The sequence below is a fragment of the Plasmodium berghei genome (assembly GCF_900002375.2).
Source record: "Plasmodium berghei ANKA genome assembly, chromosome: 9".
NCBI classification, from domain to species: Eukaryota; Apicomplexa; class Aconoidasida; order Haemosporida; family Plasmodiidae; genus Plasmodium; species Plasmodium berghei.
Genome location: NC_036167.2, coordinates 21,178 through 46,373, shown reverse-complemented (window position 1 = coordinate 46,373; position 25,196 = coordinate 21,178). Strand labels below are relative to the sequence as shown.

Below are 25,196 nucleotides of genomic sequence, written 5' to 3'. Positions count from 1 at the left end.
TGTGTTACACAGTATAAAAACTTATAACGATAAATATTAAAACATGTAAAAAATAAAAATGTCATTGATTACATACAACGCACAATTTTTTTTTGTGTAAAAAAATTTAACTTAAATAATGTAGTATATATGTGAAATATTGCCACAGATATCCATACATATACAGCATTTTAAATTTCCGAATATAAATATTAATAAAGAAGATTTTTTAAATAGAAATATGCTCCTTTCCCAACTTTATGATTAATCTTATTTTCATTTAGTGGAAAATCAGGGGAAAAGTAGTTATAACTTTTATAAACCTTTTGAACGGTTATATTGTATAAAATGTGTATTCTGTTTAACTTATTTATATTTTCGACGTTGTATGTGCCTTCAAGATATTTTCTATGTGTTAATAAATAATTTTCTACTAACGCTAACCCACTTAAAGCATAGCATGTGTGATAATAATCAGTTTTTTCCTTTGGTTTATCTTTCATTCCTCCCTTATTACTTTGAGAACATAGAAGGAGATATAGCCTCATATAATTCATATTGAATAATATATTTGTGTTTCCAGAAAATTTGTTTTGACATTTTTTAAAAAATAAATCCTCTTTATATTCCGTTGATGTATTATATAGGCCCTTTACGCCCATGTTTAATTTATCATGTATTATATGTGCGTTTTTTTCTTTAGTGCCAAGAGGTGGTATGTTATTTTCGGTGTCATTGTTATTATGATTATTTTCATTATTGTTATTATGATTATTTTCATTATTGTTATTATTAGTATGAGAAGAAATCGTAGTAAAAGTGATATTTCTACTTGAAACAATAGGAATTTTACCTGATTTAGGGGAATTTGCGCATATATTCAATTTTTGATTTCCTTCAAAATTTTTTGAGTTATCCTTCAAATGATCATTCTCAAAAACTTTAAATTCATCCGATTTGGAATAACTAGCATTATCAATAGTCTTGATATTTTTATTAATAGGTTTTTGTTTGCTTTCACTTTGCTTGAATAATTTTTTTAGTATATAAATCTCATTTATTATAAAGAAGATAGATCCTATCCAAAATGAATAACATGCGTCAACTAGCTTATTTGTTCTTCCTGTAAATGCGCCTTCTAAATTCCCTTGTTTATTAATTAACCATAACATTAATTTATTTAAATTTACATTTTTAATTTTTCCTAATATGCATAAAGTAGATAAAGCACAATATGTATATCCACCATGACTTTCTTGAAACTTTTCACTTGTAAATCCTCCTTCATAGTTTTGGCATGATAAAATATATTTTGCAACATTTTTTTTAATATTTTTAGTTAATATATGACACATAGAGCATACTGATATAGCACAGTATGTTCCCCTCATATCTATCTCTCCGTCTTTGTGTAACCTGAAAGATCCATCTTTGCATTTCAGCTGAAGAATATAAGAATGCAATTTTTTTTTATCAATAAAACCTAAAAAATTGTTTTCATCATCATTCAAATATATAAACACACAGATTGCAGCATAAGTAGTTGTTATATGTGTATACTGATTTAATCCCCCACCAAATCCATCATTTTTATTTTTAATTTTATTTAAATAATAAAAAACATTTTTTTTTATGTTACTAAATGTCTCTTTACATAACTTTTGTTCGATTTCAAAATCGTTATATAAAACATAAATAGTATGTATGCACCAATAAAAAATCCACGGTTTAGATGCTTCTAAAAAACTTAAGCTTAAGTTTTTTAAAAAATATATATCAGTGCAAATTTTGAAATGTCGTTCTTTTTCTAATTGTATATTTAATATAAAAATAAATTTATTGAGCAAAATAGAAGATTTATTTAATTGAAATTCATAATTTTCAATCGTGAATGAAGTTTCATTTATCTTAATGTTTTTTAATTTTAAAATGTCACAATTTTTAACATCTATATTCATTTCAGACTTTTTTAGAATATCATTTATCAATGCTTCTGTGTTTTTTTTTTCATTTTCACATATTAGAAAGGGTATACAATTGAGAAATTTTTTATCATATAAGTTTTTTATATGGTTGGTAGTGATAGGGAGTTTGTGATTATTTATTTCATTGGTTATGCCTATTGATTTCTCTTCTAGGTTTTTAGTATGAAATAATGATTTCTTTTGAAGCCGACTCTCAATAATATGCGAATTTTCGATCTGCATAAATGTTTCGCCCATTTTTATTGTTTGTGCATTATAAATATCAGAATTTTGAGGACTTATATCACTATCTTTCTTTTCATTGAAATTATTAAACTTTAAATAATTATCGATGGAGGGAAATTTGCTTTCATCCTTTTTTAAATGTACATTATTCCCACATTTGCAATGTTGGATGTAGGAGTATATCTTATCAAAGGTGTAATAACCCTTTGAAAAAAAAGAGCTTATATCTTCAATATTTTTAACATGATCAAAAATAAAGAATACTATTATGTCTGATATCTCAATTTCATTATTGTTTAAAATCATATCGATAACAGTTGTAGAAAAGGACTTGTAATATATACTCAGAATTTCTTTTTGAGTTTTTTTATTATCCTTTATAGATTTAGTGTTTCTATCACAATTTAAGTGATAATTGAAAAGTACATCAGATAGATCATCATTATTGGTGTTATCATGATCATTGCTTTCTGATAAAAATGATTTAATATGTTGATTTTGTTCATTTTCTTTAGCAACATTTTTCCCATTATAATCTTTAAGATTACATGTTTCATTTATGATTAAATTTGGATTCCATTTTATGCCAGTATATATATTGTCATCAATCGCATTTTCTTTATTAATTATATTTATATGATTTTTTGCTCCTTCAAAGTTATTGAGTTCATGCTTCACATCATTTTCATTGTGATAACCTTCTTTTTGATTTGTATTGCTTGTTTTAAAGTTAAAAAAGTCTGATAGCTCTTTTTCTTTCTCTTCAGAATATAAAAAAACGTCAGTTGATGTTTCGGAAGAGCTTGAGGATATATTTATGTCAATATTATTATCAACATCATGTGCATAATAGTCGTTGTTTATATCAAATATATAATTAAATAATAGCTTCAAAATGTGATCTATATAATTATAAAATTTATCATCTTCAAAATTTGGAAAATAATTATCTTTGTTTTTTTCACATATAATTAATTCGTATAATAGCTTTATGAGGTATATTTTTTTATTATATCTTAGACAGTATGTGTCATTCTGATTATCCATTTTTAATTTATTTTTGGCAGTAATATTTTATTTGTATTAAATTTTTCTCATTTAAAATACTCTTAAAATCCTATTAATATTAAATACCCATTAAAGGAGAAGATATAAAACTTGATGGCAAAGCATGTAATGCAAATTGTGCATATTTTTTATGAGTATTTTATTATGTTTACATATAAGTATACTCTCAGAATAGTTGTATCCTTTTTCTTTGTAAGGTATTAATATTATTATGTTTTAATTATTTACGAAAGTTTTAATTGTGAAAATAATAATAAACTATGGAAAAAATTATGTAAAAGTGTATCTAAGTGTAGCATTTACAATTATTTACAGCATGAATTATAGATAAATTTTGTAAAAAAATTATTAAAAGTTGTAAAAAAAAAGTGGAAACTAATATGAAAATGTAAAATGAATTTTTAAGAATTAAAACAAAAAATAATTTACGAAATATGATATTATTTGTAAATAAGTATATTTTCACGAAAAAAACTATTTAAAAATTAAGAATACAATATAATATAAATATAGAATATGGAATTAAAAAAATGGGTGTAGTGCAAACAAAAAAAAATTATTTAAATTTTTACAAGGAAATTGAAACACAAAAACATGAATACGCATAATTTTAAAACGCTGTTTATATTAAAATATAAAATAAATGAGGTAAATCCTTCTTTTAAAAATTTGTTTAAAGAAAATTTGTTAGTACGAAAAAAGTTCCTTTTGAAATGAACTTGGAAACTTTGGCATTTTCATTAACCTATATAAATAATGGACATGAAAGGATATATATAAATGTAAATATGCATATATATTTATATAGGTTCGCATTACACAATATCAAATTTGAATTTATTTTTTTGATTTTTGAAATTTACATTAAGGTAATACTTTATAATATCGTTATTATTTGTACATAATATTGCATCATTTTGCATAGCTAGGCCAATAAGAGTATTGGCATCTAAAGGTAAAATAAAGTTATAATGAGAGAATAATTATGTAATTTTTATGCATAACAAATAGGGTGGTAATTTTCTTTTAAAGAAATATTAAATTGGAAAATCTGTGATATTATATCTTTTTTTCTAGGTTCAATATATATGCAATTACCTTTTTCATCCATTGTTAGCATCATTAAATTAACCTTTTTATCACCAACTTTTAGCAACCCGTCCTTATTTAATTCCTGAATAAAATACAAAAAAGATAAAAATTGTGGGCATTCCATAATACAAACAAAATGAATTCCTTTTAAAAATTTTACACCTATATGGAATTCTATAACATTTTTCAAATACGCATAAGTATAGATATTTTTATTTATTTTAATGTCTACATTACATTGAAAATGTATAATTGAAATTCTACTTCTTCAGTAATGTTATCTTCACAAAACGGTATGTCATAGTACCACCAGTGGGGAATATATATCTGAAACAGCAAAACACATTAAAAAATTGAGATTTATAACATACATTTTACTAAATGCGCATATTCAATAAACTTAAATTTAGGGGATGACTTTTATCGATGTCGGTTCGTCCATATAGATACACTTATTATTAAGCGTATCTAACAAAACGATTTAATAGTACTATATATAAATATGCTTATTTATTATACATGTATGCGCATGTTTAGTTCGATATTTCACATTATTTTCTTAGATTTATTAAATATTTTTTTAATTACTATTGGTCTTATCTTCTTCTGCAATAAGGACGTAACGGCATATATTAGCTTGAAAATTGATAATTCTGTTTTATATTGAATTAGATAAGAATATTGATCATTTCGCAAAATGTCGAAATTAAAATTTTTATCATCTATGTATCCATCCATTCCTGAACAAATATTTAGTGCATCTAAAACCACATTTTCTTTTAATGAATTATATTCATTTAAATACGTCCTCCAATTAATGACTGTATGATACTTACTTTTGTCTATTATGAATTTTTTTTTAATATTACTTTTTTTTTGTGTTTGACTTTGTGTATAATTAAAGTTATTTTTATATTTGTTTTTATTTTTGATTTGAGTATATTCTGGTTCTTGTAAATTATTATATGTTTTATTGAATGAAAATATTTGGTTATCAGAATTATTATGTCTATTCGCGTTTTTATAAAAATACATAATTTCAAGAGAATATCTTAAGAGGATAATGTCATATCCTTTTTCCACACCCAATTCATTAATATAGGGTTGTTGATTAACTTGATTTGTAAATTGCTCTACTGAAAACTGTGAGCCATTCGTAGTATGAAATATATCATTTTCATTATTGGAATAAATTAAAAATATAATTGAAAAATACCGTGAATCAAAAATATCGTTAATATACATCATACTTTTAATATTTTGTTTTTTTATAAAATTAATAATATTTTTTTCTCGTTGATCTAATTTATTATCCTCAATCAATTCATTTTTATTTACTGTTATTTTTTCTATATATTTAAATAAACTATTGTTAAAATTCAATTTGAATTCGTTTCCATCTGTGTTTACATTATTTGAGCATGATTGATTTGTTAGTAGTACATTACGTTTATTATACATATGTATATTATTAATTATAGTAGTACTATTGAGTAAGTAATAAGAGTAATTCAAAATATAATTTTGAAAATAATCTAACATTAGCTTAATATTTTCAAAATAATAAAACCATGTATAATGATGCATATTATTTTTAATATTTTCATTAACTGTTAATTTCTCAAAGATAAAATATTCGTTTTTATTTTCTTCTTCAATAGAGGATATTTTAGGAGTATTATTATTATTTGCTCCATGGTTCCCTTTATTTGAATTTTTATCTTTTATGTGTTCTCCTGAATTGTTTGTTGAATTTGAATTTTCCTTTTTTCCCGCTTTATCTTTTCCATTATAAGTGCTCCCTCTAATTGTGCTTCCTTTATCAAATTTCGGTTGGGCAACTTTACCAATTGTTTTTCTTTTTGCCATTTCGAAATATATATGTCGGAGGGGGTTTTATTATTATCGTATTGGTGATTGTTTTAATTTATATTTTTTATATTGTTTTCAATTATTATAATATTGAAAACGCGTTATTGGTACACATATATATGTGTTTTTATTTGTTGTTTATATTTTTTGTGTAATTCTCTGTGAAATATTCCTTATTAATATATTGAAGAGTCGCATATAAAAGAATCTTTACATTGGAAAAGCATACGTGATCATATTTATATTATAAAATATAGCAGTGTTGTAATAATTTTTAATAAGATTAAAAAGAATAGTAACGGATTTAATTGGAATTATGAGAGAGAACTATATACACAATTCGTTCATATGAAACGAAAGTGTATATAATCACACAGATGTTTGTAAATATGAAAAGGATAGAGAAAGAAAGGTCTTATAAGTTCAAATTATAACTTATTTCTAATTAAGAACATTAATTTGTGGATACTATAAAGCTTGAATATAAATCGTTATACATATATATATATATATTGCATATGTTTAAAGGACGAAATTTACATTCATAAAATATTAATCTTTTCCGTATTTTCATTTTTGTGTAATTTTCTTTACAAAACACATAATTATTATATGTATATTTGTATTGGGGCGAAAATATTAGTCTGTTTTGGTACAGTATATTGAGTCTTTCTTTGTTTGAAATGCATATATTATAATTATATAAAATAAAATAAAACTTTTTTAATATATATATTTATATGCCAAGTGTATTTTTTGGTTTTTCTTTTATTATACAAATATCAAAATAAATATATAATATATATTATCTCTAATGCTGGCTGCTAAGAAATTTACAGCAGCATAGTCAAAGGTTTTCATTATTAATTTAATGTAAAATATATTATGAAATTTTAATGTGAAAAATTATTTTAATTAAAATAAAACTGTAATTATGAGTGTTATGCGATTAAGCAACGTTATTTTTTTGTTAATATGATTGATATTATTTCATAAATGAAGCGGAATATTTATACAGTAGTCAATAAAAAATAAAATGTGCATGAAGAATTTTTAACAAATTGCTATTGTTATTATTCCTTTTTCGAACATAATTATAAAATTAACATGTATCTTTTTTATTTTTTATTTCTTTTATAACCTTCATATATTTTCAAAATAGCAAAAATATTTAAAGTATTATGTTCTGAATTCAATAAAAGGATGTACTTATGTGTGACATTTTTTTCTTTGTTAAAATGAGATTAATATAAATAAGGAACGAAGTAAAGGAAACGCAAATATATAACAAAAATAAAATCAAAGTTCAAGTTAAAAATATAAGTAAACGCATTAAGAAAAGGTCAAAGAAATAAAAATATATAAGATAACAAGAAAACTATAGAACAGTAAGAGAAATATGTATATTTAAGATTAAACTGAAGGACGAAATATTAGCGCATTTAACGAAACGTGAAAATACAGAAAATGTTGAACAGGGCCCAAAAACTGTTTTTTAGTACTGCAAAAAATAGCAATTTGTATTTAACTATATCTTCGTCAAGCGAATCTATATTTAGAAACCAAGCTATCAAGAGGGCTTCAGTCCCCGGTTAGTTAATAAACATATGAAAAATTAAAATTGAAAATCTTATTAAAAAAAAAGTATAGCCAAAAAATAATTTATACAAAACATATTTCTCATTCTTTCTCATTTTTTAGGAATTGAAGGATATTTCACTATAACAAATAACCACAGCCCTCTAATTACGTTATTAAGAAATGGAGTAATTACAGTCGAGTTTGATGAAAAGGAAAAAAAACAATTTTTTATTTCTGATGGAATATTTATATATAAAAAAAGTAATGATAATAACAACAATAATAATGCTGAAATTGTAGGTATCGAAATTGTTCCATTAGAGTATCTAGACAAAAACAAAACCGTTAAAGTCTTACAACAAATGTGCGCAATAAATGACACAACTGATGATAAATGGAGAAAAATCAAAACTATGATGGGGTTAAGCATTTATATATGTGTGTGCAAATGTGCGTTCGTATTATGTCAATTATAAATTATGTTTAAACTATAATTTTTATGTTTGTGTATAGCCCAATAATTGTAAAACCATTTAATATATATATATTTTTTTTTATTAAATTTGTTGTAGGAAGGAGCTATGTTCCTCAATTATTCGAAATGCACCATGAAATAAATCCAGAAAACGCAAAAAAAAAATATATATAACAATCAAAAATATTTGCATGAGCATTTTGTATATATACTTTTAAAAAAATGACGCCAAAATAATTGTGTGTTATTTATTGTTTAGAAGCAAGACACCTTAAAGGAAAAATGGAATTACACATTTTATACATGTACATATATTTATTATATTGATAATATATTTACTTGGTCATAATTTACATCATGTTCTCATTATAACATGCAAAGAACAACATGCATACAATTCCACATTTTTTTTAATCTTGTTTATGTTATCATTTATTTATTATTATTTTATTTTTAGAATATTAATAAATGCGAGTTATTTTTATAAAAATGTAAAGCATTTGAATTAAGAACCATATAAAAAAAAATAGAAGTTAAAAAAAAATATAATATTATTATGCATGCATTCTTATAAGAAAGGGTCTATATTGATAGTTTCCTTCAGTTTTTCTACACAAAAAATACATCATAAACAAATTATTTATAGTAATTATTTTTTATAATAAATAGCTTAATATTTAAATGGTGCACGTATACATTATTATTATTTATTTTTTAAAATTATTTTTAAAGTGGATCGCTATACATTTTAAATGATTAAAATACTTTATATATATAATTTGTTATTATTTGCTTCATGTTGTATTTTACAAAATATTTTTACAGTTTATGTGCATATACGAAATTTAATATTTACTTGTGTTTCGTGTCTTTCTTATTTCAAGGTATTATTTAAATATGTGTTGCTAGTATAAGAATATTTCTATATTCAGAATATGCTGAAATTTTTTTATTTTTGCTTTATTGCAGATGTATATATATGTACTTGTACACATTTGTAGAACATACATGATAGCAGTCATTTACTATCCAGTTTAATATATTGTATATATTATTCCTCCTTTTGTTTTCAAAATTTAAATAACTATATTTGAAAGTATTTTTTGAGGGATGTTTAGTAAAATGAATTGTTAAAATAATTGTTGTTTTAGTATTATTTGGAGTATGCCGATGCTTTTAATTTAATTTTTTTGCGGGTGTGTTTCATTTATTCTGCACCATTGTATATTATATGCATATTTTTTAACTGATAAATGTAAATGGTTAATTGAATTTACTTGTAGATATATACTATATGCATATATAAATTTTTTCAATTACTGCAATAATATAAAGTATGAAAGTATATTGCAACATTTTTGGATTCTGCTTTTTTATATCCTTATGGATTCCTTCTATACGGGGCATAGATAACCCACAAGAAGATTTTATGGACAGATTTGATATCCTAAACAACCATGTAAACATAAAATGGACGAACTCTGGATCACTAGGAAAAGGGGATTTCAAATTTGATATTTGTAAGATAAAAAAGGAATTAGCATCAAAAAAAATTATTTCATTTTTATGTAAATTATCTAAATTTGTTTTTTTTTGACACTTGAATTATCCTGTAATATTATTTTCATGCATTTACGTTATATTAGATGATGAAGATAATATAAATTCTAAGTTTAATACTTTAGAAAGTGCACAACTTTGTTCAAATCATGAAAATGATGGGATATATAGAGGTAGTTGCCCAGATTACGGAAAAACATTTTCGATGAACTTGGATAAAGATGAATATAATGAAGATTTCTTAAATGAAATTAGTTTGGGCTTATTAAATAAGAAGTTGTTGATTGATTTGGAAATCCCAGTTAATATGAGTGGGCTAGCTATGTACCAAGGTTTGTTTGCAAATTGTCCTTATGACAAAAATCATGCTAATGATATAAAAAATGAAAAAGAGTATGATATGTGTTTTGATAAATTCTATAGAAATAAACAGAATATATCTACAAGAATTAAAAAACAGCTGTTAATAAGTAAATATACATATTTTGGATCACATGGGTTAGGGGGTAGATTAGGTTCTAATACCGAATATCCTTTACACATTTATAATCCAATTGAAAATTATAAAACAAAACAAATGAGATATCCTAAATTAGTCGAAACTTTGGAAGACTGTTCGATATATTCTCATTGTATCGGGCCATGTTTTGATAGAGATTTTGATAACAAATGCTTTCGCGATTTACCTGTAGCTTTTAATCACAAAACAAAGGAATGTATAATAATAGGAACTCATGAAGAAAAAAAAACAAAAAATTGCAACTCAGACCATTCTAGAAATAATGGTAGATGTTTTTCATCTATAAAAAAAGAAAAGGGAAAAGATTGGACATATGTATCTTCTTTTTTGCGTCCAGATTATGAAACAAAGTGCCCACCAAGATACCCACTAAATAATAGTGAATTTGGTTACTTTAATTATAATACCGGAAAATGTGAATCACCTACAAAGTTATACGATAATACCGTAATTAGCTTTAATCAATGTATTGAGAAATTGTTTAGCTTTAATTATGCGAATGAAAATCCAGATCAAAAAAGGAGTAATTATTTATGGGGAGTTTGGGTTTTAGAAAATAAACAAAATAAACTAAATTCAATGAATGATTTGGGTGTGTGTGTATTATTAAAAGAAAGGCCAACATGTGTTTTAAAAAAACAAAATTATTACTCCTTTACTAATTTAACAGCAAACTATTTTGATAATAATCAAAATATTGAGTATCCAGATATCGAAAATGTCAAAATAGGGAAAAATCGAAATTCTGAATTGAGTGGAAATCTAACATATAATGATAAAAAGTTTAAAAATTCCAATATAAATAAAGGAATGGTAATAAGTATGAATGATATTAGTGAAATAAAAGAAAATAGTAAACTCCAAACTAATAAACGCAACGAAGGAAAAAAGACAAAATATGGATTATATAATTATCCGATTACCCCAATATCATATCTTCAAATAAATCATAAAAGGGAATTAACAAAAAAATATATGTATTTTGAAAATTCTTTAACCCCTTCTCATAATACGGGTGCTTCAATCCGTTATGAAGGGAATAATAGACTTGGCATTGACGCAAATAACAACAGGAGGAATACATATGGAACTCAGGATATAAATTTAAAAAGAAATAATAATTATAAACAACCAAAAAATAAACTTAATCCTCAAGCCGAATATATGGATAGGTTTGATATTGAAAAAAATCATATATATATTGATTGGAAACAAGATGGTAAATATGGAAGCGATAAATTAAAATATAATATAATATCACATGAAACCGCTAATACTGTTCAATCATTATTAATTACCGACAAAAATGACATATGCCCTAACCATTATTCTCCTGGAAGAGCACAAGGAAGTTGTCCTAATTATGGTAAATCGATTATTGTTAAAGCACTTGAAGGTACTAATGGAGATGAATATTTTAATTTAAATTTTTTAAATGAAATACGTACTGGGTACCTTAACAGATATATGAAATATGATGTTGAACTTCCATATGAGAAAAGTGGATTAGCTATGCATCATGGTGATTTAAATGAATGCCCCAAATCTTTGGATGAAGAAAATTTGTATAAAATAAAAAGTGATTATAATTATGGTATGTGCAAAAGTACTGTACTTAAATCGAATGTACCATTTAAAACGTATAATTATAGAACTAAAAAACTGTTATATTTTGGTCTTTATGGTTTAGGGGGGCGATTGGGATCTAATATGTCAAAAATAAAAAATATATTTAAATCACGCCCAAATAACATAACATTACCAATGTTTAATCCATCATTAATAAAAAATTTACTTGATTGCTCATTATATAGTTATTGTTTAGGTCCGTGCCTGGAAAATGCATATAATAATAAATGTTTCCGTAATTTGCCAGCATATTTTAATCATGAAACAAAAGAATGTGTAATATTAGGAACACACGAACAAGAAAGAGTTAATGATTGTAGAAAGAGGAAAGAGGATATAAATAAACCTAATTGCCAAGATGTTAGAAAAACTCCATTATCAAAAGATTGGACATATGTCACTTCATTTATTAGACCAGACTATGAAGAGAAATGCCCACCAAGATATCCTCTCAAATTTAAAAGTTTTGGAAAATATGATGAAGCAACAGGAAAATGCAAAAGTCTTATAAATAAAGAGTATATCATTGATATTCCTTGGTTTGCTTCTTGCTTAGAATATATGTTCATAATGTCTCCTGATGTTTCACAGAGAAGCGAAAAAAAAAGATATTGGGGTGTGTGGATTGCAGACAAATCTGTTAATTCGAGTAATTTGGATGAAGCTAAAGGAAAATGTTATTATATAACTGAAAAACCTAATTGTGTTATTGATAAAGTAAATCATTTCTCATTTACTTCCCTCACAACAAATGATATTGATTTTGATCAAAATATTAATCTCGAAAAACTTGATGAATTAGTTATAAATAATGACCAATCATCTTCACATAATAGAGCAAAATATAATAAGCCTATTGGAAATTATGAATATACTATTGTAAGAAAACATAAGAGTTCTCCTGAACATTCTAGTAGTGTAAACACTAACAGTTATACACAAAATAGGATGGAAGAAAAATTTGCAAAGGAAATAGATTCTACAAGAAGTACCGATAGATCGAGAATGGATGAGGTGATAAGGGTACGTGAAGAAGCTGAAAAGAACGCTAAGATAATAAGGAAATTTGAAGAATTAAGAATTGCTGATATGATAAAGAAACGTAAAGAGGCTGGAGAGAATGCTGAGGAAGTTAAGAAAGCAGAAGAAGAAAGAAAAAGAATTGAAGCTGCAAAGAAAGTAGAAGAGGAAAGAAAAAAAGCTGAAGCTGCAAAGAAAGCAGAAGAAGAAAGAAAAAGAATTGAAGAAGCTAAGAAAGTAGAAGAGAAAAGAAAAAAAGATGAAGCTGCAAAGAAAGCAGAAGAGAAAAGAAAAAAAGATGAAGCTGCAAAGAAAGCAGAAGAGAAAAGAAAAAAAGATGAAGCTGCAAAGAAAGCAGAAGAGAAAAGAAAAAAAGATGAAGCTGCAAAGAAAGCAGAAGAAGAAAGAAAAAGAATTGAAGAAGCTAAGAAAGTAGAAGAGAAAAGAAAAAAAGATGAAGCTGCAAAGAAAGCAGAAGAGAAAAGAAAAAAAGATGAAGCTGCAAAGAAAGCAGAAGAGAAAAGAAAAAAAGATGAAGCTGCAAAAAAAGTAGAAGAAGAAAGAAAAAGAATTGAAGAAGCTAAGAAAGTAGAAGAGAAAAGAAAAAAAGATGAAGCTGCAAAGAAAGCAGAAGAGAAAAGAAAAAAAGATGAAGCTGCAAAGAAAGCAGAAGAGAAAAGAAAAAAAGATGAAGCTGCAAAGAAAGCAGAAGAGAAAAGAAAAAAAGCTGAAGCTGCAAAGAAAGCAGAAGAGAAAAGAAAAAAAGATGAAGCTGCAAAGAAAGCAGAAGAGAAAAGAAAAAAAGATGAAGCTGCAAAAAAAGTAGAAGAAGAAAGAAAAAAAGCTGAAGAAGCTAAGAAAGCAGAAGAAGAAAGAAAAAGAATTGAAGAAGCTAAGAAAGTAGAAGAGAAAAGAAAAAAAGATGAAGCTGCAAAAAAAGTAGAAGAAGAAAGAAAAAAAGCTGAAGCTGCAAAGAAAGCAGAAGAAGAAAGAAAAAGAATTGAAGAAGCTAAGAAAGCAGAAGAAGAAAGAAAAAGAATTGAAGAAGCTAAGAAAGTAGAAGAGAAAAGAAAAAAAGATGAAGCTGCAAAGAAAGCAGAAGAAGAAAGAAAAAGAATTGAAGCTGCAAAGAAAGTAGAAGAAGAAAGAAAAAGAATTGAAGAAGCTAAGAAAGCAGAAGAAGAAAGAAAAAGAATTGAAGAAGCTAAGAAAGCAGAAGAAGAAAGAAAAAGAATTGAAGAAGCTAAGAAAGTAGAAGAGAAAAGAAAAAAAGATGAAGCTGCAAAGAAAGCAGAAGAAGAAAGAAAAAGAATTGAAGCTGCAAAGAAAGTAGAAGAAGAAAGAAAAAGAATTGAAGAAGCTAAGAAAGCAGAAGAAGAAAGAAAAAGAATTGAAGAAGCTAAGAAAGTAGAAGAGAAAAGAAAAAAAGATGAAGAAGCTAAGAAAGCAGAAGAAGAAAGAAAAAGAATTGAAACTGCAAAGAAAGTAGAAGAAGAAAGAAAAAAAGCTGAAGCTGCAAAGAAAGCAGAAGAAGAAAGAAAAAGAATTGAAGCTGCAAAGAAAGTAGAAGAAGAAAGAAAAAGAATTGAAGCTGCAAAGAAAGCAGAAGAAGAAAGAAAAAGAATTGAAGAAGCTAAGAAAGCAGAAGAAGAAAGAAAAAGAATTGAAACTGCAAAGAAAGTAGAAGAAGAAAGAAAAAAAGCTGAAGCTGCAAAGAAAGCAGAAGAAGAAAGAAAAAGAATTGAAGCTGCAAAGAAAGTAGAAGAAGAAAGAAAAAGAATTGAAGCTGCAAAGAAAGCAGAAGAAGAAAGAAAAAGAATTGAAGAAGCTAAGAAAGCAGAAGAGGAAATAAAAAAAGACAGCAATCTTGCTGAAAAAAAAATTTCGAGTAGTAATTATGAAACGCGCCATATTGATGATAATAGTTTTAAAAAATTAGATGAAGCAGAGTATAAATCAAGAAATATTGATAGTACACGGAATAAAATCATAAGCATGTCAAAGGAAAATATGTGTATTAACGACATTTCATCAAAATATTGTGACTATATGAAAGACAAAATATCATCTGGAAGTTGTTCGAATGATGAAAGGAAACAATTATGCTGCTCAATATCAGATTATTGCTTAAACTATTTTGATTATAATTCAAATAAATATTATGATTGTACAAAGAGGGAATTTTCAGATCCTTTATATAAATGCTTTAGTAAAGAGGAATATTCAAGTATGTAAAAATCATAAATAAAGAATTGCATATTATACACAAAAATAATTCCATATTAAAATGCTATAATATTTCTTTTAAGTTACGTTTTTTTATAGAAACGGTTTATTTTGCTGGGGCGGGAATAATAATGTCCATCCTGATTGCCATATGTTTAAAACTTATAGGAGGAAGATGGTACGAAGAAACATCACAAAAATTATATGTATTATGTTTATCTCTTTTAAAATTTTCAAATAAATTTTTTAATAATAATAACAGTTGCTAGTTCTGTATATTTTAAAACACCCATTATTATTTTTATAGGTTTAAGGAAGTTGCTTTTGATGAAATTGTTGAAGATTATGATAAAGTCTATACGTTAGCTATGATATGTAATAATATTTCAAAAAATAATTTAATAATTTGTTATTTTTTTATATTTAAAATTTATTCAATTAAATACTACGTATTGAAAAATATACGTATATATATATATTTTTATTTTCATGCCTTTTTAGCTAACGAACAAATATAGGAATCGCCCCAATTATATTACCCAATTAGACAGATAAAAAAGGCATATTGTATATTTTAAAATAATAAATATATACATACACAAGTTTATACAACACAAAATATGTGTACACAAGCATATATATTTATGTGTATTCATAGCAATATACATATTATAAAAGAATTATATAATGCTATACTATTAATAATATAATTATGTGTAGCTATAAGCTGTGTTAATTTGTGATGTTTTATATTTAGCATAATTGCTATAATTATTTTTTATTCTGTTATTTTTTTATTTTAACGTAATTCAATAACTTACGTTTAGTTATGTAAAAACCATAAATATTTACTTTAGATAAATGTTATTAATAGAAAGGAAAATATTAATAAAATATGCAACGTCAACGATAGAAAAGCGAAAAAATGGTGTAATATGATTTATTTAATATATAATTTGATACCAAATGAAAAAATGAATTTAAAATATTCTTCGTATGGCAAGCTTTCTTAGCTATACTAATTTGTCTTATTATGTTTATTATACTTTATTTAATGCATTGATTTTAATTAATAATTTTTGTTATATGTGCATAAAAATACAGAAACATATAATATATGGTTAGATAAAACTTTAAAAAAAAAGATTAAGGCGAAAAAAAAATTAAAAATATACATAAATGCATATATTTATACCTTTTATATTTTTTCATGTAATTATACGAAAAAAATTATATATAATAATAACGATAGCATCCTTAATATATTAAAATATATATATATGAAATGCATATATATGCCAATATAGTGTTTATAATTTTAAATTAAATTTGTTATATATTGTTGTACAAGTGTTTTGTGTTATTATATATAGGGTAATATATACAAATATTTAAAACTAATTTATGCCTTCGACGGTTGCAACAGCACAAATAACTTGAGTAAACGCTTGTAAAGACGTGAATGCATTGGAACTAGCATCCGTATTTGTATTTCCATATATCTTAACAAGATTTGGAATCTTCCCTGTTAAAGTTTTTATTACAGTTTCGTCATTATCCACATGAGTAAGTGGACGTAATTGGCGTATCATTGATGCTCTTCCATTTGAAGTTGAACAAAACATCAAACGATGTTCTTTTAAACCCGTATTAAATAACCCAATTTTTTTTAAGAGATTAATTATATTTGTTTCTTGTGCATCATTTGAAATTTGTGCAACTACAAAGAGTTCTGAAATTGAACATAATTTCCTCAATGGTTCTATAACGTTTTCAATTATTTGTGCATTGTCACCAATAATCTTTAAAACAATATCATTTAAGCATAGTGAAATAATAGGCTTATTATATTCGTTTTTATTATTAGTTTTTCTTCCAAACTCACCATTATCTATAAATCGTCTTTTAAACATTCTAAAAAATATAATATAAAACATAATTATCATACCAACTAATAATATTGGTTGGAGAATCGAAGCATTTTTATCTTCGCCATTTTCGTATGATTTATATTTTCTACAATCTTGCCCATTTGTGCACTTTTTAGGCATTTTAATATAAGTTCCACTTAAAAAAGCATATACAAAAAATGATATATAAATGGATAAATATTTAGGTAGTAAGATCAAAGGTATTATGAAATATGTATATTAAATATTTGAAAATTACTAATATATAAAGCTGTATGTGTATAAATATATTTTTTTAAACATAAATTTTAAAGAAAAAGTCAAAATATATGTATATATAATACAGTATACATAAATTTATATTTTTAAAAAAAAGAAAAAAAACGATTTGTTTTTTTGAAAAAGTAAAAAAATCCTGTAAATTTATCTTATATAATTTTAGTGCGCCACTAGGATTATAATTGCATACACATTATGTAAGGGTAAATGACATGTGATTCATTGATTTCTTTTATTTTTTTTTGGGAAATTACATTTTTAAAATATTTTATCATTTAAAAGTTTATTACATACCATTAAAGAGGTTATATATTGTTCGTGAAAATATTGATTTAAGATATATACATATTATGCATACATTTATTAATATGCTATATTTAAATGGAGAATAATTCATCAAATAATTTTTCTATATAAAAATATCATTTAAATGTTGCGAAAATTTTATTTTCTTGTTTATTATTCGATTATTTAAATTATGTGTATATAAAAATTGTTTTTTTTTATATTTTTTAAAAAGGGAGAATTGCAAAAAAAAATTAATATAATATTTATCGCCCATTTTGATAATATCTATAATTTGCATATGCCACTTTTACAAATGCAGTATAAATTTTATTATTTAGTTTTCACCATTGGCCATATATAGGTTCTTCTCATAAAAAAAAAATATTTCTAATGATTACAAAATACCACACATAAATAAGCTTTAGTGTAGTTATATTTAGATAAAAAAAATATATATTACTATCCATTTCCTTTAAATCATTAGATTATTGGAATTAATGGGGGGCTACGCCTCCCCACAAAAAAAGTATCAATCAAGAAATATCAATAGATTGATAAGGTAAATTTTAAAAGATTTAATAATAAAACCAAATGAAAATTAAAACGTAGGAACGATATACATTACAGTAGGAATGTGCATCCATCAAAAATTTTATTGGCTTGGCATGCCGAGAAAATGTGATATTATATTAAATTAAAAGACATTTTTAAGTTTGATTTTTACATATTTTGGCCAATAAAAATTGCATATATAAGATATATATATTTGTCGAGATGCACACATGTAATACATACTATAGTAGCTATCATAAGTATTGTATTGTAATAAAGGAAATGTGCATATATGCATATTGTATTTAAAAAAAAAAAAATCATTAAAAATAAAATATATATACATTTGAAATGGTAATAATACATAATTCAAATTTTTAATTAATGTATTGAGAATATAATCATTAAGGTACGTTAAAATAATTAAAAATCGGGTAGCTTAGGGCTTCTTCTATCGATGGTCGGCACTCATGATCAAAATTTAGTAAGTATTCTATGTAGTTTAAAGTTATTTTTGATATATGTTGATTAATTTTTGGATATGATAAACCTCGTTTCATTTTATTAACTAATAATTCCTTTGAACATTTTTCAAGATAATTAAACTGAAAAGGTCTTTCACAAAAAATCATTTCATAAAGAATGCATCCCAATGACCATATGTCAATTTTATCTGTTATAAGTAAATTTCTTTTGGGTTTTAAGCATTCAGGGGGTTGATAATATAAAGTTCCACCACCATTATAATATTGATAAGTATCGGGTAAAATTAATTTGGCTAATCCAAAGTCAGATATTTTTATGATTCCATCCTTTATAAGAAGATTAGCTGGCTTTAAATCGCAATGATGAACCTTGCCTGTAGGTAAATTTTTCATATATAATAATCCAAGTAATATTTGTTTAATCCAAGATAATGCTAATAGTTCATTAATTGGACCATGATATTTAATATATTTATCTAAATCGACATCACATAACTCCATACCAACTAATAAATTAGTTGCAGATCCAAAAACAAAGAAAAATTCTAATTTTACAATGAAAATATGTCTATGACAGTGTATATGTATATTTATTTCATTTTCTGCTCTTTGAATTATTTTATTTTTGATTTCATTTGTCATACTTGGTTCAATCTTATGAATTTTTGCTGCATACATTTCTAAATTTATGGAATCAAAAACTTCCCATACTTCAGCAAACCCTCCTCGTCCTATTAAGTTCATCATTCTTATATTCATTTTTAATGGGTTATAAAATGAAAATTCCGAATTCTCTTGAAAATTAAAATGATCTAATCGTTTTTCAAGTATAGCTCTTTTTTTATCTAAATTAAGTTTCATACTGAATAGTTCGGTATTTAAAAATTGGATATTTTTTTTCAAGTACTTTTTTAAATTAATGTCGATGTCCCCTTTTTTTAGCAATGATAAAAGCGACAAGAAAAATTTTAATGTGTGTTCAGTTGCCCGGCAATTAGAAAAATGCGTTCCGTCTCTAAATGTATCTCTACTTGGTGGTAAAATAGATCTGTTATGACTTTTCTTTTTTAACATTGTTAGCCATGACAGTTCAGATTCTTCTTCATTTTCATTTAAAATAGCATTATAATTTTTGACTGATTTAGAAAAAAAACTATATGGATATTGCTCAAATACTTTATAAAATATTTCATTATTTATTTTTTCTTGTTTTTCATTAGCAAACGTAAATTTTTTTTTTTCACATATTGATCTAATTATATCTGTTTCTGGTTCGTATCCACATTCAATGATGGGATCTTCTCGTTCGAATTTATGTTTAGCTTTGGGATTTATTTGCCTTTTTTCTTCATAGCTATTTGATTTTTTTAAGTGAGATTCTTTTATATTTTTGTTTGTGTCAATACAAAAATTTATTTGTCTCGTATTTTGGCGACTACATTGTTGGTTTACAACATCGCTATCATTGGTTGTAACTGATTTGTCAATATTTTTATTTTCATCTATTTGTAGGCAATTTAGTTTTTTATCAAAATCATATTCCAGTACAGAATTATTTTCGTTATTTTTTTCATTTGGTGTATCGGTTTGTATTTTCTTAATTTTGCATTTATAATATTCATCTGTGTTGTAATTATTCTCATTTTGAGGTTGATTTTGTGCTATTTTTTTTGGACAATTGAACATATTATTATCAATTATTTGGCAATCATTATTATTTGTTTTTTTGTCGTTTGTAATTAATACCGAGTCCTTTATATTGCATGATGAATTGTTGTCATTATTTTCAGGATTATTACTTGAATTAGTTGCATCATGTTTTGAAATATCGATATTTTTTTTTTTATAATTAAAATTTCTAATATCATGATACGCATGTTTGTCTAAATTTCGTTTACTTAAAATTGTATAAAAGTTTATGGGTTCTTTAGAAAAGTTTTCTAACAATTTTCCATATTCAGTGGTATCTAATGTATTTTCATCACTTTGTTCTATTTTATAGAAATATCCATATTTTGATTGTTCATGGTTTAACAGTAATCTGTTAACTGATCTTTCTAATTGTTTTTCTTTTAATATTGATTCTAAAATTAGATATTTTAAGGAACTAATTTTCTCTTCTATTTCATCACATTGAGTTTTATTTTTATCTAAATAATTCAAATCGTTTTGAAACAAATCGTAAAATTCTTGGTTTTTTTCATGTTCCTCTTTTTTTTTAAATAATTGTATTAAATTTTTAAAATCAATAGAAGATAAATTTTTATTACGAAAGTAAATATTAATCATATTCATATAAAATTTTTTAACGTTTTCGTCTTTCATATTTTCCACAAAGTTGGAAAACATTTTGAGCACATCATTTATTAAATTTTCAAGATTTACTTTATTAGTTAATTCTTGGTTTAATCTTTTTATTATTAATCGATTTTGTATCTTAGACATTAATTCAACAATAATTAGATGGTTTCTTTGCTTTCTTATCTTTTCTAATCGAAAGTTTGGAATAATAAATTTTTTAAATCGCTTTACAAATTCGATTTTATCCCTATATGACTTAAAAGTTTTTTTGTCTATAATTTTTTTGAAATCATTAGTTGGCCTTTTTAAATCTTCCAAATTTTTTTTTAATTTTTTCATAATATCTAAATTTTTATAATAACCTTTTAAATCAAAAATAATATAGCATTTAGCATTGTTTATATATATTTCATATTCGTTTATTAAATCATAAAATGTGTGTATACTTTTTTGGGGTACCCCATCATTATTTAAGCTATTATCTTCTTCATCACCTTCTTCCTCAAATTCATCAATTTCCTCCTCTTCGCCTTTTTTTAATTTTTTACAACTCGAAACTTTATCGTATTTTCTTTTTACACTGCTATTGTAGCTGCCTTTATTTTTTTTAGTACTAGTTTTTTTGTTGCTTTCTGGATTAGTGGAAATACTAAAACTTCTTCGTGCCCTTTTTTCTTTTCTGCATTCATATTTTATTCCCTTATTATCGATAGTATTAATACTTTCATTACTATGTTTTTTTGTGATATTATTGATATCGTGTTTGATGGTATTAAGATTATCATTTAATTCACCTTTATCACAAATTCCATTATATATTTTTGTTTCGTTATTACTGCTTAACTCAGCATCATAATTTTTACATGATGAATTAATTGCTATTGTCAAATCGTCTTTAGAAATGACATTATCTTCTTTTGAATCACATTCAGTTTTTGATTTTTGTGTGATTGAAGGTACCGAATTTCTTTTAGCAAAATAATGTTCAATTTGGTGTTCATTTTTTTTATAATTTTTTTCTACTTTCCGATTTATTTTAACAATATTTTTAAAATTAGACTCTTTTATTTTAATGAAGCATGGATTATATAAACTATTAATTTTAATGTCTGATTTTTTAACAAAAAATTTATTGACCTTTTCATCAAAGTTATAAACCTTAAATTCAAAATTTATTCCTGGTATTATTAGCAATTGATTAAGTGTGTCAACAAAAATTAATGGGTTTGTTCTTAAATATTCCATGTAATTTTCATTTATATACTTTTCTCTAAATTTACTTTTTTGTTTTAATAAAAATAAAAAAGTATTTTGATTAATGCCTGAATTATTGTAACAGTTTTTATCATCATATGAATACAGCAGCTTTAACTTTTGAAAGGTGTCCAAATTTTTATAAATTATTCCATTCATATAATGTAATAAATCGTTTGTTTCTGTGAAGTTGGTTTTTAGTTCATATTTAAAGATTTGATCGATTTTAGGCATTTCATTTTCCTTAGTCAGTATATTTTTCAGATTGCTTATTCTTTGTTTTAAAAAATTTGAGGGGTCATTTTCTGTCATTTTTCATTTTATATTTCCTCCTTTATATTGTTTTATCCTTTATTATTTAAATGGTGAGAAGGATTCATAATTTAAATAACCCCTTTTTGAAAAAAAAAGAGGAAAAGAGGAAAAAATATATAATGTATATGGTTCTTAAAATAAAAAAGGGAATGGTTTAAATGATGTATTTTAAAAAAAATAATTATTTGTATTAAATTTTACAGTTTTAAAATGAAAAAAAAATTATGCTTAAAATTATAATTTAAAAAAAAATGGCATTAAAGGGAACATGAAGATTATTTTATTATCAAAAAGGATGCAAATATTGATATACAACTATGTGTAAAATTAATATGGCTCAAATTATAAATTTACATTTTATATATTTTTTCTTAAGTTTTTCCATGTATTTTTATAAAAAAAAATATTTTTTTATCTTGCAAAATAATTTTATGCGGACAAATTTTGTATCATAAAATGTGTAAGAAACATAAAAAAAAAACATGAAAATAAATTACATCCATACTATATCATATATATATGTACATAAAGCATTCAAGGTTTTAAGTGTATATTTTGTTCGTTTCTTCATTCTTAAAAATTCATCTTTATATGATTAGATGCTTTATATAAGATTTAATCTTAACAAATACACACAATATTTAGATAGGCAATCAAACAAACATAAATATATGTGTCCCCAGAATGTAATTATCGGTTATACATATAAATTTGCAATTATATTTAATAATATATGTTAAAATTTACAAAATCCGATTTTTTGTTTGGAAAAATCAATTATTACACCTTAAAGGTCATTATACTGCTTTATACTAGGACTCAAAGGTAGAATTTGCAGTGGATTGAATTATTTAGAATTTGATATATTTATTGGCCTATGCAACTTATTAAGTATTGTAATAATAAAAAGTAAAAATGCAATAAATATTTGTGCATGTTTGTTAATATTATTATATATATTTAGCAGCACTTAAAATTAAAAAATTAACAATAAAATAAGCATATCTATGAAAAAATGTATAAGCCCAAAACTATTTTGAAAAGTGCAACAAAAAAAGACAAGCCTTATTAATGAATTCATTTATAAGAACATAACAAAAATATATGCAAATCGTTAAAATACATAAGAAAAAAACTCAAAATATGGAAAAAATATTTAAATGGCGTAATATCATTGTATTCGCATTTTTATACAATATATATAAACCGTTGACGTATACCTTTCTGAAATTTTATGAATATTGTGTTTGTTAATTAAAATGGTTTTATATATATGCAAAATATAATGACATTTAAATTAATATAGAAAAAAACAAATTTAATTTGGCTGTATATAATGTAGAATTAATTCATGCTCAGAGCATTAATATTAGAAATATAGTTATAAATGCTTTAAATTTACATAAACAACATGAGAAATATATTTTTACAAGCAAATAGAAAATAAGGAAAATCAATGATATTTCCTATTTGAAGTATGATAACTCAGTTGTATGATAGTATAAGAAATATGGTACTATAAAAAGAAAGAATGCATATATATTCCTTTTATCGACTTTAAGTGGATAAATATACATATTTAACTTTATTCATGCATACGTTATATTTAAGACACTATTTTAAATAAAGATGCCTAAAAATAATATAAACGAATAACACCTCTAGATATAAAGTGAATGCATCCAAAATAAAAATTATTTATATATCTATAAGTAAAAAACTATAAAAAAGAAAAAAGGTATATACCACGATCCCTATAAATTGAAATTTGCGTATTTTTAACATAAAAATGTTTATCAATATTAATATAAAAAACATAAATAAAAAATATTTCGTAAATTACACCAATTATATTTGATTTATGATTATAATTTAAATAATGAGTATTATCAAAATATAATATCGATACTATATATTTTAGTGTTAATTTTTATCTAACCGTAATATAAAAATTCTCAGCATGCTAGATTATCAATGCTCATTTCTTTCGTGATGTAATGTTATGGTTTTTGTATCCTCATCAATTATAATAATAATTTTATGCGCTTGGTTATAAATTATAATAAGATTCATTTTCAATACATTGTCTGCATGGTTCAAAGCTTAGGGTATATTGAAAAAATATATTTATAATAATAATTATTTGTCCTTAATTCCAGAATTTTCCACTATATGTGTTTGATGCATCCTTTGTCGTATTTATAATTTATCATGAAATTAATATATTTCTATGTCAATCATTATATTTTTTATTGAAGATGATAATAATGACTATTCGACTGACTCGATTTTTTATGGAAGTGTTTTTTCGAATATTTTCTATGATTCACTATTTACTGAAAAAAGGCCTTTTTTTGGAGATATACATGATCATGTTAGCAATTTGTGTAAAAATAAAAACATTATATAATTTGCATATCCCATTTTTTACCTATAAATTTTCTATGTAATATGATAAGCACTTAATTTGCTTTATAATTAATGAATTAAAAAGGGTGTAAATTATATTTATCAATATAATAGATATGGTTGATATATAAATAAATTATACATTTTTTTTAATTTTTATATTATTATTAT

The 25,196-nt window shown here is 24.1% G+C and overlaps 6 protein-coding genes across 7 annotated transcripts; 2 read left to right on the top strand and 4 right to left on the bottom strand.

The window, feature by feature from the left end:
* Positions 1-191: 191 nt before the first annotated feature.
* On the bottom strand, positions 192-3,236 carry PBANKA_0901600 (protein farnesyltransferase subunit beta, putative; the record flags this gene model as incomplete). Its single annotated transcript, XM_034564584.1, has 1 exon — positions 192-3,236. The coding sequence occupies one exon, from the start codon at positions 3,234-3,236 to the stop codon at positions 192-194; it is 3,045 nt and encodes a 1,014-aa protein (XP_034421367.1).
* Positions 3,237-3,930: 694 nt separating this feature from the next.
* PBANKA_0901500 (conserved Plasmodium protein, unknown function) lies at positions 3,931-6,218 on the bottom strand (the record flags this gene model as incomplete). Its single annotated transcript, XM_034564583.1, has 5 exons — positions 3,931-4,002; positions 4,121-4,206; positions 4,356-4,431; positions 4,587-4,676; positions 4,938-6,218. 5 exons carry the CDS (start codon positions 6,216-6,218, stop codon positions 3,931-3,933), a joined length of 1,605 nt encoding a protein of 534 aa, XP_034421366.1.
* Positions 6,219-7,688: 1,470 nt separating this feature from the next.
* On the top strand, positions 7,689-8,414 carry PBANKA_0901400 (ATP synthase subunit delta, mitochondrial, putative; the record flags this gene model as incomplete). The annotated part of the gene is made up of 3 exons (XM_034564582.1): positions 7,689-7,812; positions 7,923-8,223; positions 8,375-8,414. The coding sequence occupies 3 exons, from the start codon at positions 7,689-7,691 to the stop codon at positions 8,412-8,414; spliced, it is 465 nt and encodes a 154-aa protein (XP_034421365.1).
* A 1,199-nt stretch (positions 8,415-9,613) lies between these two features.
* On the top strand, positions 9,614-15,750 carry PBANKA_0901300.1 (membrane associated erythrocyte binding-like protein; the record flags this gene model as incomplete). Of its 2 annotated transcripts, XM_034564580.1 has the most annotated exons (5): positions 9,614-9,797; positions 9,924-15,233; positions 15,332-15,410; positions 15,540-15,607; positions 15,734-15,750. In XM_034564580.1, the coding sequence occupies 5 exons, from the start codon at positions 9,614-9,616 to the stop codon at positions 15,748-15,750; spliced, it is 5,658 nt and encodes a 1,885-aa protein (XP_034421363.1). The 2 variants fall into 2 exon arrangements, with proteins under 2 accessions (XP_034421363.1, XP_034421364.1); XM_034564581.1 differs by lacking the exon at positions 15,734-15,750 and having other exon boundaries at positions 15,316-15,410; positions 15,540-15,545.
* An 879-nt stretch (positions 15,751-16,629) lies between these two features.
* On the bottom strand, positions 16,630-17,283 carry PBANKA_0901200 (peroxisome assembly protein 22, putative; the record flags this gene model as incomplete). Its single annotated transcript, XM_034564579.1, has 1 exon — positions 16,630-17,283. One exon carries the CDS (start codon positions 17,281-17,283, stop codon positions 16,630-16,632), a length of 654 nt encoding a protein of 217 aa, XP_034421362.1.
* Positions 17,284-18,665: 1,382 nt separating this feature from the next.
* PBANKA_0901100 (serine/threonine protein kinase, putative) lies at positions 18,666-22,613 on the bottom strand (the record flags this gene model as incomplete). Its single annotated transcript, XM_034564578.1, has 1 exon — positions 18,666-22,613. One exon carries the CDS (start codon positions 22,611-22,613, stop codon positions 18,666-18,668), a length of 3,948 nt encoding a protein of 1,315 aa, XP_034421361.1.
* Between the last annotated feature and the right edge of the window lie 2,583 nt (positions 22,614-25,196).